This window comes from Morone saxatilis, unplaced genomic scaffold, assembly GCF_004916995.1.
Source record: "Morone saxatilis isolate NCDOM2014 unplaced genomic scaffold, NCSU_SB_2.0 Contig10, whole genome shotgun sequence".
NCBI classification, from domain to species: Eukaryota; Metazoa; Chordata; class Actinopteri; family Moronidae; genus Morone; species Morone saxatilis.
The window spans coordinates 13,159,848-13,174,323 of NW_023339652.1; the positions used below are offsets into that span (position 1 = coordinate 13,159,848).

At 39.9% G+C, this 14,476-nt stretch overlaps 1 protein-coding gene across 1 annotated transcript in view; it reads right to left on the reverse strand.

Moving 5' to 3' along the window:
• Nucleotides 1-14,476, reverse strand: part of tbc1d22a (TBC1 domain family, member 22a) — a 98,806-nt gene that overhangs the window by 23,248 nt on the left and 61,082 nt on the right. Inside the window, exons 11-12 of the mRNA XM_035676095.1 lie at nucleotides 12,752-12,827; nucleotides 4,652-4,779 (exon numbers count right to left, since the gene is read on the reverse strand). Coding sequence (XP_035531988.1) covers nucleotides 4,652-4,779; nucleotides 12,752-12,827 — 204 coding nt within the window. The remainder of the gene's footprint in view (nucleotides 1-4,651; nucleotides 4,780-12,751; nucleotides 12,828-14,476) is intronic.

The window sequence follows — 14,476 nt, forward strand, 5'->3', positions numbered from 1 at the left end:
CCCCCCCCCCCCCCCCCCCAAAAAAAAGAGACAGAAGACAGAATACAAATGTTGGGAAAAGACTGCAGATAGAAAGACAGAAAGAGAAGATGACAGAAATAGAGAGGAAGACAGAGGAAGCGCTGTCTTGTGCTGGATCGGGCTACTGAACAGATGGCCGCACCGCAGAGAGAAGACCACAGTGGAGACATTACAACATTCAGGTTAAAATCTCCCCTGGAACACACACACACGCACATACACACACACAAACACTCAGTGGCAAAGGGCAAGGTCTTTCTGTTTATTATAGGCATTTGTGATAGACCCAGACACTAGGTTTTTTTTGCATCTACAAGGCCAAAATTTTTCCATTTTGTGGAGAATCACGAACGTGCTTTAAGGACATTTGTCAAAAAGTTGCATTTATCTAGTTTAGAAATAGAGTCTGTTTAAGGATTGATAAATAATACATATTTGGTTGTATGGAAAAGGGGCCTATGCAACAATAGTCTACCAAACAACAAAAAAAAAAACATCTGTGCCTCAGAGGTAAGGTCTGGAAAGCATGACAAAATCTCAAACAAACAGAAAATAATACTCACAAGGTAAGGAACACGCTTTGTTTACCAGAAGCCTCCTAATCAAGGACGCTTTGTGAATCCTTGAGCACTGAGAAAGCGGGCTCTGGTGATTCAGGAGCTGAAATTTAGGAAGCAGTACAAGGATGCTGTTTTGCAGAAATCACTTGCTATGGGTTACTTTGTGGAGCATACCCAATTAATTTCAGTGTCATTTAAGGGCAAGTGTGATGCTGGACATGGAGGTAAAGGAAGGAAAGAAGAAGAAATCTGGGCGGAGCTTAAACGAAAGATGCCGAGCGGAGAGGGCGTTGGGAGGAGTGTTGGAGAAAACGTTTAAAAGAAAAAGGTACGGTAGAGGAGAGCAGTACAGACAAAAACAGCGTTGTGTCTTGCTGTCAGCTCTACTGAAAGTTTCATGAGTGGAAATGGCCTAATATCCCTACCAGGGTAGGACTGGAGGTGAGGGACTGTGACAGAGCCTGCCAGAAAAGGTGTATGTGCGTGTTTGTGTGTTGTCTAAAAGGGTGTGTGTGGGGGGGGGGTGCGATCCAAACGACATTGTAAAACATCAAATATTTAGAAGATGGATTACAAGTACAATGTGTACTTGGGTTGCTGTCAAGTCACGACAAAGCAACAACACTGTTTAATCATTCATTCCTTGTTCTGTTTTTAGACTTGTGGACGGTGGATGTAAGAGTGTAGCCTGTGTTGTTCGCTTACAGGTATTTAGTTTAAAACTAGCAAAGAATTAAGGTGATTATAAACACTGTATCCTTTCACGTACTGCAGCTATGGCGATACTTTCCATAAAAACTATATATACTAGCAGTCTGAATTTAGCAAAAATCTCTCTGCACCAAACTCCCTTTAAGAAATACCACATATTAACGATTATTAACATATCTTTTCTTCATTAGGTGCCTGTTTAAACAAACGTACTGTGTAAATCTAATAAAAATAACAAATCACACCCAGTGTACTCACTGTTCTGAGATCAAGGTGTAAATGTGTTCAGGAAATGAGACTGATGAATTGTAACTAAATGTCAGGAGGTATTATTTTCTATGATGCTGTAAATTCATTTTGAAAGCAGGGCTTTCTGTTTCCTTCAAATATTTCTTGGTGTGTCTCTCTGACTGTATTTTGCTCATTGTATTGTTTTCTTTAATTTTTCCCTTCTGTCAGTAGGATGATGATCTGACACTGAGCTCTTAGCGAATGATGCATGATGAAAAACAACTGCTTGTTACTATGGACACCAAGCAGACATCACATATAACAGAGACAATTACACGGTAGAACTGGGTCAGGTACAGAGGCTAGTATGTAGCGTTTGCTCTAGGTGTTAATTATATGTACATTTACTTTACCAGGATAATCAAGTGTAGTACTGTAAAAGCCATGCACTCTGGTTCCAATGTAATTATCATGGATCTCCTGATAAATAAATAAAACATTTCCTCACGTCCATCTGTCACCCTTTCTATTCCTCAGCCCTTCCAGCAATCCATTCATCAAGAATAACTTAAGTGACTCTGAACAATGTGTCAGACAACCTGACAGTGTGTTAACAGGAAGGACTCAGCTAAGTGAAAGAGAAGTCCCTGCGATCCGCCATTTCACTCTCTGAAATGTAAATACACCTGCAAGATGTTCCTATTGAGCACTACACCAGCTGCCAGCTGGCTGTAGTTCAGTCAAAATGCACAAGAAAAAAAACTTCCTAAATGGGAGAGAACTGGAGTTTGTTGTCATGATTTAGTATCAACCCTTCACTAGAATAAAATTCAATGCCTGTCAGTAATTATAAGAGATGGCTGACCAGGAAGCGGGTTCATGAAAACATAGTGCTGCTGTCGGGTCAACCAAAGTGTTTTTTCTGAGAAAAATAGCTTTGTTTGGCTTCCTAATCACTCTCCCCCACATAAGTCATATGAGCAGAGAGACGGCATTTAACTGGGGGACTTTGAGTGCTCAGGACTCGTTTTTCCAGGTTGATGAGTGTAGCACTGTAGCTGACCCAGCAGTTTTTATGTCATTGAGTACAGAGAAAGTGAAGAGAATCTTTGCTGGCAGGGATCAATCACTGTAAGCAGGATTATAGTAATGAGAATACTCGGAAGCAATAGTAATGCTGAAAATACTGAAAGTGCTCATACGATACTTTGCATGATTAAAATTTTGTTTCATAACATGATAAGAAAAAAATATTTTTTTCAGTAAAGTAAAACATATGTGATTAGCAGAATGTATTTTTCACGAGCCAGCGATGAAGTTCTATCAGCGTTCTAAGTTTGGAGAGACAAACTAAACCTGAAACAAAAAATGGTTGCTGTGTTTTAATTCAAGTAAGAAAAATACCATCCTCGCTGTTATATGGCTTTTACCTGTCAGTTGCAATCTACTTCATGCTGCCCAAAGTTCAGTCAGAGTTCATAATGATTTAGAAAAGATGCATTTGATATTTATTCATCCAAGTTATGGGTTGTTGGACCAAACTGCAATGTGTCCTTATTTCAGCTGTTTTAGTCCTTCCAATGTTCTCTCTTCTTGCTCTTGCCATTATTGTCTAACACTGTCACACCTTTCTCTTTCCATCCCCTCTCATCCTCCATTTTTTCAACACTTTACTACAGTCATTCATCTCTTACCCATTATTAGGGTCTTATTATTAGCTTCCTCTCCCAATCTAATAAGCTTGCAACCAAATGTCACACAAATAGTAGCATTTGTGTAAATGGGAAGCAACTATTTAAGCAACTTCAATCAACTTCCAATGTGGATTGCACTTATAGCTTTCACACAGTGACTTCAGAGTTGTGGGAATATCAAACATTTGAGTTAAATAAACACAAAATACACAAACCAAAGTTTAAATATGTCAGTATTATCCATTATCCATTATTATCATTAATAGTATTGTCCCATTGTGAATATGGGATTGTAAACATGAGACAGAAACATAGGGTAGACGAAGGCAGACAGCTGCGCTTACATGTATACATACAAATAGACACACACACATATATATATATATATAAGAGACATGTATATGTTTGTGAAGCCAACTAGTAGCTGAAAGTGCCACCAGTGAACTCTCCATTTATCTTCATGCTCCTTCCCTCCACTCTGCTCGTCTAATCAAACATCGCAATCACATGTGTTACACTCTCAACCTCTGCGCCAACTGGAAAATCCATTATATGTACTCAGCTCAAGACCTGGACTATCCACATATACGGGCATATACACACACCCCACCAAATCAATAGCTGACATTAGGTGCTATTGACAACGCCAACTGAGGTTAACAATCTGCCGTAACTGTAGGTGCTGCCTATTAAGCTGTGTGTAAATGTGAAAGGGCAGCAGAATAAACAGGTCCAGATGTGTTTGAATGGGATTAAGATCCTGCACTCTCACTTTTACACATCTAGGTCAAACACAGTAATAGGCTTTAGTTTCACACTCACATAAACAAAAGAACAGAGCAGCCATAAAATTAAACTAAAAGCTAAACAGCTAAAACTTTTGTTTCATGTTTGAAAGGGTCTACTGACATCTTTGTTTCACTCCTGAATTAACTAATCCTTTACAATCCCTCGCCCACAAATCGTCTGCAGAAAGGTTTTTTAAACCTTTACTTCCTTGCATCCTTTTTGTGCGTTCCTTGCATTACTACTATACATCAACCCAGCACTTTCTCACGCCATATGTGTTGTGCTTTCACTGAACTGATCAAATCATCCTGTTAAACAAACAGCTAAAGTGTACATTTATCAGTTGCATGGCTGTGTGATGGGGCTGAGTATTATACGCTCTGTAGAATTAGGACTATCATAGAGAAACCTGCCATGATTAAACACCTTAAAATATCTGTATTATGTTGCATCATGCCACTAGGGTTGGCTGGAATATAATGGTAGGAATCACAAAAGCACCACTTCTGAGGCAATCATAGATGTCATTATCAGAGAAAATCCCTGTTTCTGAGATCCCATGCAGAGCTTGATAGATAGAAATGGACAGATAACAAAAAGCACAATAACAATAGAGTGTGCATGTGTGCGAGTGTGTGTGTGTACCTGGTAGGTGTCCCACAGTCTGATCGTGCAGCGTAGTGGCAGCTCCCTCATCAGGAGGTTGTTCATCCAGCGGAAGGCAAACTGCAGGTACTCCACCTCGTACTGCTGCATGTGGCGGTGCACGGACTCTGTCAAAATAATAATAATCGCTTCTTTTTAAACACAACATCACACATTGATTAAGGATTGCATTTATATTTAAGTGAAGACCGGCAAAATAAAAACAGCAAAGATTCAGATGCCTGCAAGGACAAAAATTCAATTAGGCTCTGGCTATAGTAATGGTGACAGTAACTACTGTGTAGATGGACAGATTCTTTCATAACTCCCCTCTCTCTTAATAACTACTGCAGTCAGTGTCACACGCACGCACGCAACCATCACGCACATAGCCTCTTCCTCATAATAGAGATGCAATTACAGAGCTATCAGAATTGTCTGAGAAAAGCTACACACCAAACTGAGATGAGAAGAAGGAAGCGTATTCATTGTCAAATGAAGCTCCGAAGCAATTGCACGTCAGTCCGGTGAGGAACAGAGTGCATATAGCGTAGGTCAATAGCATCCAGAGGTGAGGACAGAAGGCTTGTTTATGTAAAGCGCAGACTGTGTGTTTATTATTTCTTTGACATTATTGCTTCCAGTAGGAGTAGATTAAAAGTGTATTTTTGTCGATTTATGTTGTACAAGGTCAGTCAGTGCAAAACCTCCTCAAGCCCCTGTGAGGATTTAAGAAAATTCTGGCAATTTATCTCTTTTGTCACAAGTGGAAGTGGGGTGATTTTAATACTACACAAGCTCAACACTGATTTTAATGCTATACAAAGCATATTTTTCACCCTCTTTCTCAGTATTAATTACAGTCATGAATAGCTACAGTTTTTAGGCACACTTATGGTCCAACCCATAATTAAACTCTGCCAAAACAGACACATTTCAAAATGTTTCTTTTCAGTTTTTTTACGACAGGCAAATATTTGATTACTCACCTCTGAAATATTAATCATGTCCCAGAGTGCCTTTACTGTAATTTTGTGATTAGTTTATCTAGGCTGCCACTGCCGAATTTCAGGCAGAGAAGGGCCTAGAAACACATGAAATTAAGCGAAGAATTTCTGCTTTATTGGACAGAGAATTAGCAAACAGTCATCACTGTGACATTAGAGACTTTGGCATGTGGAGGATTCAAACAAAACCAGTCCTTTCATTTTAACTTAAAGGGTAATTGCTAACAACACAGTCTATTTTCTGCTAATTTGAAGAAATACAATGCAAAGACCAGTACCACACATATGACTTCCTCAGCCTGTCTGTGGCCTTTAGCCCCACACCCATTTGTTTCTGCTGAAGATTTAAATCTTCACAGAAAATACACTTATACAAAAAAAAAAAAAAAAAAGGCTAAATAACTACTTAAAACAGCTGGGGCACTGTAGTTTTTAGCAACCTTACTCATTACTCATAACATTTCTCAAACTGCAGTAAACAGACGATTTGTTTGGAACTATTTTTCTCAGTGTATTAATGCAGGCTTGGTGCAGTTGTTGGCATTTCCCACACCGGAGTGGTGTGTGTGTGTGTGCGGTGGACGGAACATAAACAGCGCCCATAGTTCTTGCAATGAGGGAATATTTGACCCTGTATAGCTGATTTTTAAAAAGCTCTTGAAACACAATGGATAGAAAACAAGGTACATCAGGCTTTGGCTTCAGGGTTAGTACTTGTATTTTATTTATAGTTGTTTTTTATTTTTCTGGATTTTTCTGCGCACATTACTGGACTTTTTTAATTTTGGTATCAACAACAGCTGAGAACACACACACACACACACACAAAAATAGCTGAATATAATCATCAGCCAAGTCGACACTTTGTTTTTCTAAACACAAACATCAGCTGGCTACTAGATGTCCACATCTGTCTCCTTATAACCATAAGATGTTGTTTTGTTTTCTCTTCCCATAATTGGTTCGGATTATATTCTCTCACTTCCAACAAACCACACACAGAGAGGTCCGCGATGCATCAGGCCGTCTCAATACGGTCTCAACGTGGAGTTCAAATGCCAGTGTCAGTGTCAGTGTCATAGTCTGGCAGGCTGGCACGAACACCGGCTGACAAGAATGGATGAGGGGAAGAAACGTCAGTTGAAAATTTGCTGCATATGGGGCTGTGACACTGAGAGTGGCTGCCTTTGTTCTCTTCTCTGTTCTTGATAAATGTTTGTTTAATGCTTCTTTACATAACAAAAAGATTAAAAATACCACTCAGTATTCAGCGACTCCCTATTTCAGTCATCAAACCCATGACACTCATTCTCTCTCTCTCACACACACTCACACACCCACACCCACACTCTTCATAATAGAGCTGTAATTAAAGAGCTGTCAGAGAATCTATGAAAAAAGCCAGTTAGGGAGGAACTATAGCATCCTCTTCTCTCACACTCTGCTCTTAATCAGCGCTGACTGACAAGCACATACACACACACACACACACACACACACCCAAACACAGCTTTAATAAAGCTTTAATTGCTCAAATATTATGTAAAATATTTCCAGCCAAGAACACATACATTATTACTCTCAAGCACACACAGCAACCACTTGAGTGATACCTGCCTCCCTTTGCTCGCACATGCATGTTTGACAATCGCGCACACACTCCACCACATGAGCAGGGCGCGAAGTAAACACAAAGCGATTATTTCACACTCCTCTCTGCAGTTTAATTATCACATGCTGCTGTAAAAGCATAAACAAGGCAAGCTCATTAACGGTGAATGCATCATGGTGACAGATCTTAGCTAGCTGCCAAACAGAGAGGGAGAGAGTGGAACAACTTTAGACAATGTTAAATTACACTAATGAACTTGCTCTGCCTAATATTAGCAACTTCACCAAACACAGAGAGGAAGAGGTGCACGATGGGGGAGTGGTGGAAGGGAGAGTCATTTGTCATGAGGAGTTATCACAGTGGGAGAAGAGGAGAGGAGAGATTAAAAATTATACCAAAAAAAAAAGAACAACAGGGGAAAAAAAACCCACAATGAACTGAAGCGCTAAAACTTGTGACTTTTTAACCGCGGGCTGCTGTCCAGCTGGCACAATGCTCGGCATGCTGGGTAGCGTAGTTATGGAGGCTGAGGGAGGTTGAGGATGACATCTCTCATAGACACTGATTGACTGATGAGTCTTGTCTTCGTTCCTACTGCTGGTTAAAGTTTAGGACGGAGGCCATGATGCCAGCTAGTCCGCCGCTCACAGCGGACTGTAGCCCATGGCTGGTGAAGTGCGGGTGGACAGCAGGAGGTCAGAGGTCGTACAGTGACTAGTGAGGGGCTCCCAGGATTCTGCTGACGAGGCCAATTCGGCCTGACTTCATGCTCTCCTTGGTGCAAAACGTAATTACAGTTGCACCTTTTTTTTCTCTTCCTCTCCTACAGGCTTTTTTTTTTCAACTATTCCAATTGATCCCTCTCTTTATACGAAACAGAATGTACTCATTTTACTGTATCCTTTAAGCCCCCTTTACCCCTCTCCTTTATTTTATTCTTGCCAACCTTAGCAGATTTAAACAAATACTACTCTAGATAGAAACCAGGCAACAGGGTCCTGTTTGTTCCGTAACCAGAATTTTGCACACTAACTCAGTCAACACTGTGTGCATACACAATATTTTGTTCCAGTCTATGGTCTTTTTCTTTGGAAATAACTGATTGTTTGCTAATCGTCGCCATCATTAGTTACTGTTGCTATGCCTGTCTAACTGTTTCCAGCTGACACACGTACCCTGTAAGGGGTCTTAATGCACTTAATGGTTACATATATGATATTGTGCTAAAAGACTGAGGCTGAAGCTGCATGTCCCAGGGAAAAAGTCAGAACCCTTTGTTGGAGGAATTCTTCTAAAATATTGAGAGTTGCTAGTTCTCTGAAGAATTACAGACCCGATGTGATGAATCAAATCTGTTTACTTCATGCAGCATGGAGAGAAGACCTCAACATGGCTGTTCTCTCAAGGGAAATTTAAAAATACTTGCCTTGTATACCATCAAGTAAACAGAAGAACAGTTGCTGACCTCCTGACCACGTTGATTTAAGCAAGCATTCATTGATTCATTGAAATAAGGAAACTGATAGAATATCTGTACAGTATTGGACTATATACAAATTGTAAATAATTCTCAGAAGAATCATTAATAACAAACAGTAATGGCAATAGGCCAATGTCTAAACTGTATCATCCAAAGAAGAATCCCATCCTATTTCTTAAGATGTGCAGCAGCCCAGAGTAAGAAAAATTACCATACACAACAGTCAAAAGACTGGCACTGTAGTGACATAACTTTCACATTTCCAACAACTTCCTACAAGATTTGGTCTAGAATATTTTTTTAAGTATATTGTAAGGCATGTGTGAATTCCTTTAAATAAATGCATCCAAAATGCCAACATACAGTATGTTAAGTAGCTGAAATGTAAAGTTACTGTAACACACACTCCTAGAATGTGAATTTATACATAAATTCAGCCCCAGAACAAAAACACTCAAACGCATTTAACAAATAGAACTGGAGCAGACTAAATATCCTGCACACATAATGCATATCCACTTCAAAAAGCAACTGCTGCTACAGAAAGGCAAATTATCTTACTTTTCTTTTCCAAACCCATAAAAACACACTGTAGCCTTTTTTTCTGCCTTTCATTATGCAATATAGTCTCACAACCCAGCTACCAGCCTTTTTACACAATTCAGGCTCAGAGTGTGCGCTGCCAGAGCGGCCTCTCATTTACATAAATAAATTCACCTTTGGGCAATTTGCATGTTGATGAACTTGTGCTAATGCACTTGCATGCAACAAATACACAGAAAGAGATAAGGGAGAGATAAAGAGATCAGAGAAACATTACAGGCATGCCGACAAAGTGGCTTGTCTTTTGAGGAGGTACACGTGCTAGCGTCAAACAAGGCTAATGGGAGTTAGCGTCACTTATTACAAGCAGGATAATTACAGAGAGGGGGAGTCTGAGGGAGGGCCAGGCAGAGAGAGAGAGAAACAAAGACATTTTCAAAGTAAAAGCCTCCCAACAATATCCCCCCACTGATTTCAAAGTAAAGACATAAACAGCTTTGATTTTGATCATTTTTAGCAAATCCTTGCAGTTTTTTTGGCCTACTTTCTTCAAGTTCAATTAGAGGTAACATTATAGTGCTGAATTCACGTGAATTATATCCAAATTTAACATCTAACAAAAACACGCAGAAAATGCTTTATGATAAAAGTATCTTTTTTGCGGGGCGGCTGAGGCTCAGGTGCTGGAGCGGGTCGTCTAGTATTGTAGGGCTGTTGATCGATTTCCAGTCAAAGTATCCTTGGGCAAGATGTAGAAATCCCAAATTGCTCCAGATGGCTGTGCCGTCAGTGTACTTGGTAAGTTGATTGTTGATGCTTACTTGAGAAATGCCCTTGTTAAAGGGACATCAGTCAACACTTGAGAGAGAAGGGAATGTTTTCTCAGATATTACAGGACTTAAACTAGAGAAATTATTGGTATAAAACCGTATATTCGAAACCTTGTGATTTATTATCTCTTGAAATCATGCACTTTAAATTCAGTTTGATATATATATGCTGTCTAAAAAAAAATGTAAAAGCTTTGATCAGTGCATTTATACCTGACATGAGGTAGCGTAAGGAAATACAGAGAAACAACATCATAGATTTGTATATGCTGTACTTATTTGTTAGAAATGAATCCAACAGCATCACTTCATTTCTACCATCAAATATGCCTTTCAAAGGGTATGTAAAAAACGACAGGGAAGGAAAATGGCGAAGTGAAGGAGAAGAGGAAGAACATCGTTTAAAAACGGCTGAGGCCTCGTGGCACAAATCCAGTCTTTTTTTTTTCTTCTTCTTTTTTCTCCCCCACTGTGCTAAAAGATATAGTGGTAATGGATGGTGAGAATGTGATCATAAAAACCCTTAACGTTATCTTTCTTTCCCTCTCTGCGAGTGCACAGTATATGTGTGTTTTCCCTCTATCTGACAGATATACACTGTAGGAGGAGCTAGATGCAGTCATTTTAAAGAAGCAAAGAGAAGGTGACAGAGAAAGTGGTGCGAGACAGACGGATCAGCAATGTCCTCTCCCAACTGACCCAGTACTGCAAACAATAATGCAATGAAACACTGAGCGAAGGTCAAAAACATCAAACCTTCCTCCTTCGCGCCATCCTTTGTCTCACTTCCCATTGCCTTAGAAAATTCTCCATCAACCACTAATGTCTCTGTACCCAACTGATACAAGGCTGAAACATAGTACCTTTAAGTTCATAGCAACAACTAAAGCATTTAATTTGGCCTTTTTCGGAAGGTTACAAGAGCTAATGGAGAATAATAGATTTGTTCATTTTGCAACAAGTTTTGTCCAACAGATGTAAAATGAATGAGCTGCACGATTAACTACCACCAGTGCTGGTAATGTAAGGGATTGGTCATCTCAAAGAAAACATTAACATCCAGAAAAAAACAACAAAGAACCAAAAACAATGAACATAAAATCAGATTCTACAAACCTGTACCAGTTGCCGAAACAGCCAGTCTGTTGTGAACAGACAGGACCCCGCCCTTTATTAAACTGCACAACACTCTGGATAACCCTGCATCTGATAAGCGCTGATAGGTAATTTTGGAAGAGATGATGAGAGGCCATTGTTCCCAAAACAGATGCTATGTCGAGGGCGAAAAACAATCCTGTAACACAAGATAAAAGCTATCTGTGATCTCATTAGAGGGGGGTAATGTCAAGCTAGCGAGGTATAAAATGGCTCTGCCCCAACTATGATGACAGGGCACTTATGGAATAAGATACAGTAAAAATGTCGACTCATTTTTTATGTCTTTGCTGGGGTGTGGTGGCGCTCGGGAGAAGTGGGAGGACTTTGCTTCTTCAATTTTCTTTTCTTTTCTGTTCCATATGTGCAAATCTAACATGCAGTCTTCTCAAAAACACAGGTACACACACACTTACAGTATATCAGTTTCACCACTGTTACACGCCCTACCTGTCTATAAGCGAGTTGAGTCACAATCACCCATGCAAACAAACTGCATGGCCACTCTTTCTGACACACACTCACACACACACACACACACGTATGCACTCTCTCTCTCTCCCCATCCATTTGAATGCAGCGGGCGAGTCCTGCCCTCTCTTTGGCTGACAGAGCGGGTGACAGGATAGTCGGACAGCACCAAGGTTAGCCTAGAACATGACCATTGTACAAAGGCTTGCATTGATAAGACCTTGATTTGCACAGTGCATCGTGGTGCTCCTACGAATGCTACAAGCGTTTTAAGTGACAAAGGTAAGTTTGGATAGAAAACTATATATTAATACTATATTTTATACATTTATTGTTTAGACAAAATGAAAAGGAGAAGGGGGAAACAGAAGAAAAAGCAGCATTGCTAATTAACACTACGTCGCGAGTGTTTGTGTGAAATGTCACCGAGCTGTGTTTGAGTACACTCGTGTGCACACATTGACTTCCAGCCCTCAGCAGGCCATTGTTTTTGCGCTAATAATCACCAACACGTACACATTTCCCCTGCAACCGGGTGGAATAAAAATTAGCGAGACGGGATCGCAGTGTCGCGTAATTACTAACCGACACAGACAGCAGAAGAATCTAGGTGTGAAAGCAAATATTACTTCCTCGTGTGTATCTAGTTCTAACACAAGAATTCAAGTGTTAAGAAAACTGTAAGTCAAAGTTAAGGAACAAAATCTACATAAGGGCAATTTTTTGCCAATCATTGCCCCCCCTTCCTCCTCCTCTCTGCTACATATACATATGTAGGAGCTATATGGAGCCTTCCTCAGGCATTTAGATAAATGAATAGAATGACTTGGTTAATGTTGGTAGAGGGCAATGTGAGTGAGCGAGGGAGGAAGAGAAGACAAGATACAGGCAAGGCAAGAAGAAGTACATGAAAATCAAGTCAAAATGGCAGAGCTGTGAGCAGGAAAGTACTTTATGGATGGGTGGAAGGATGGATGGATGGAGGCAAGGCAGATGACTCACCATCAATCCTGCTGACCAGCTCCTCCAGGGCTTTGACTTTCCTCTGGATGCCTGGCTGGGCAAATGTATAGTTGTCCTGAGGAAAAGAAAAATGTAGACAGAGTCAATATGGACAAGGCAAAACACTTAAAAATAGTTGGTCTGTAATATGTAATTTTTATACTTCAGGTATTTTGCTGACTGTCAGAGTGAATGAATGCAGGTAAATAGGTTTCAAAGATAAATCATTCAAAGCAACAAGAAGTACAAAGGTCAGGCTTGTAAGGGGATCCATAAACCAGGAATGACCATATAACAAGAAGTGCAAGAAAAAGCAGACAAAACAAAAACAAAACCAAGAACTAAAGACATTTTTATTACATTATTATTTGTCAGATTTCTCTGTAATTTCTTAGACAAGCTGTGAAATTGATCCCTTGTTGAGAAAACTAACATGATTTGTTTCACATTTACGTTTTGCAGCCATTTGACCTGTGAGTCACACTCAAAGGGTTTGAAATTTCACATTTTCACTTTGAGTATTCATTTTCAGAAAAGTGCAGTAGTCATCACAGATTTGAAGTGTTTGCCAGGGCCCATTTCACACATCGCACAAAAGGCTTAGCCACCTTTAACAACAGTAAATAGAGAAAATAGGCCAACCAACTAACATTGGCATGACAAAACATGTGCGGCTGTGGCCTTGAAGACAAAGTAGAGCGCCGACTGTGAATGTGGCTGTAAGAACATAACAGGTGAGCCTTGAATGGGTCCCGGCCTCATATTTGGTGTGAAGTGGTTTAATACTAGAATATTCCTAAGAGCTGATGGCTCTTGTCTGATGGCTGAGGTTTCTTTCACTATTGTCCCTTTCAAAAATTAACTGTGCGTCTTCTCGACTGGATAATGCCAGCTGGTTAACAAGCCTTGAAAATTAGATGGAAGGAGTGATGTTTTTAAAGCCACATGCACGGTCAAATGTAGGGAGATGAACACAGAGCCTGTTATGTCTTAAACGGTTATTTAAGTATTAACTTGCTGCAAAATGTTCTACATTCACTTATCTTGTTTTTATTAACACTGTGACTCTCAGGCTCTCTGTCCCATTAGCCTTGCTGGGTGTAGCTTAACTAATTCATGCTAGCCAGTAGAGAAACCCCAGTACTACTGTTTGGAGACAGGCCAGAGTGGCTTAAAAAAATGTATGAAGGACTGAGCACCTAGCACCCTGCGATGAAGTGCACTCCAGTCTGAGGACAGATTAGCTAGTTCTTGAGATCCGGTAAAGAACATCTTGGCTTTGAAGCAAGAGGAGGTAATTAAATGATAAATGATGCTGTTCTAGCCGATGAAGGACCCAATGCAGACGTCATGACTCATTCAGGACAGCGCACTGGATTAGTGCTATACAATAGGCAACGGAATATAGCATTATTTATAGATTGCAGTATATATTTTGCATTGGGAGTGTGCACTGAAATTTGTGAAAGTTTCAAAATCTAAGGCGAATTACAGAACACTATTTGCCCAAACACAATAAATATTCAGATGTAAGTATGTATCACGTTTGTGCTTACTTTCAAAAGACAAAATACATTTCTACATTTAAATATATAACTGAGAATGTATATTTTAGGACTTTTTTGGGGATGTGAAAACAATAACTGAACCTAAATATGATCACAGGAGTGGGCAGTGTCGGTTGGTTGAACTTGCAGAATACAATACAAGTGAGAATGGCACATA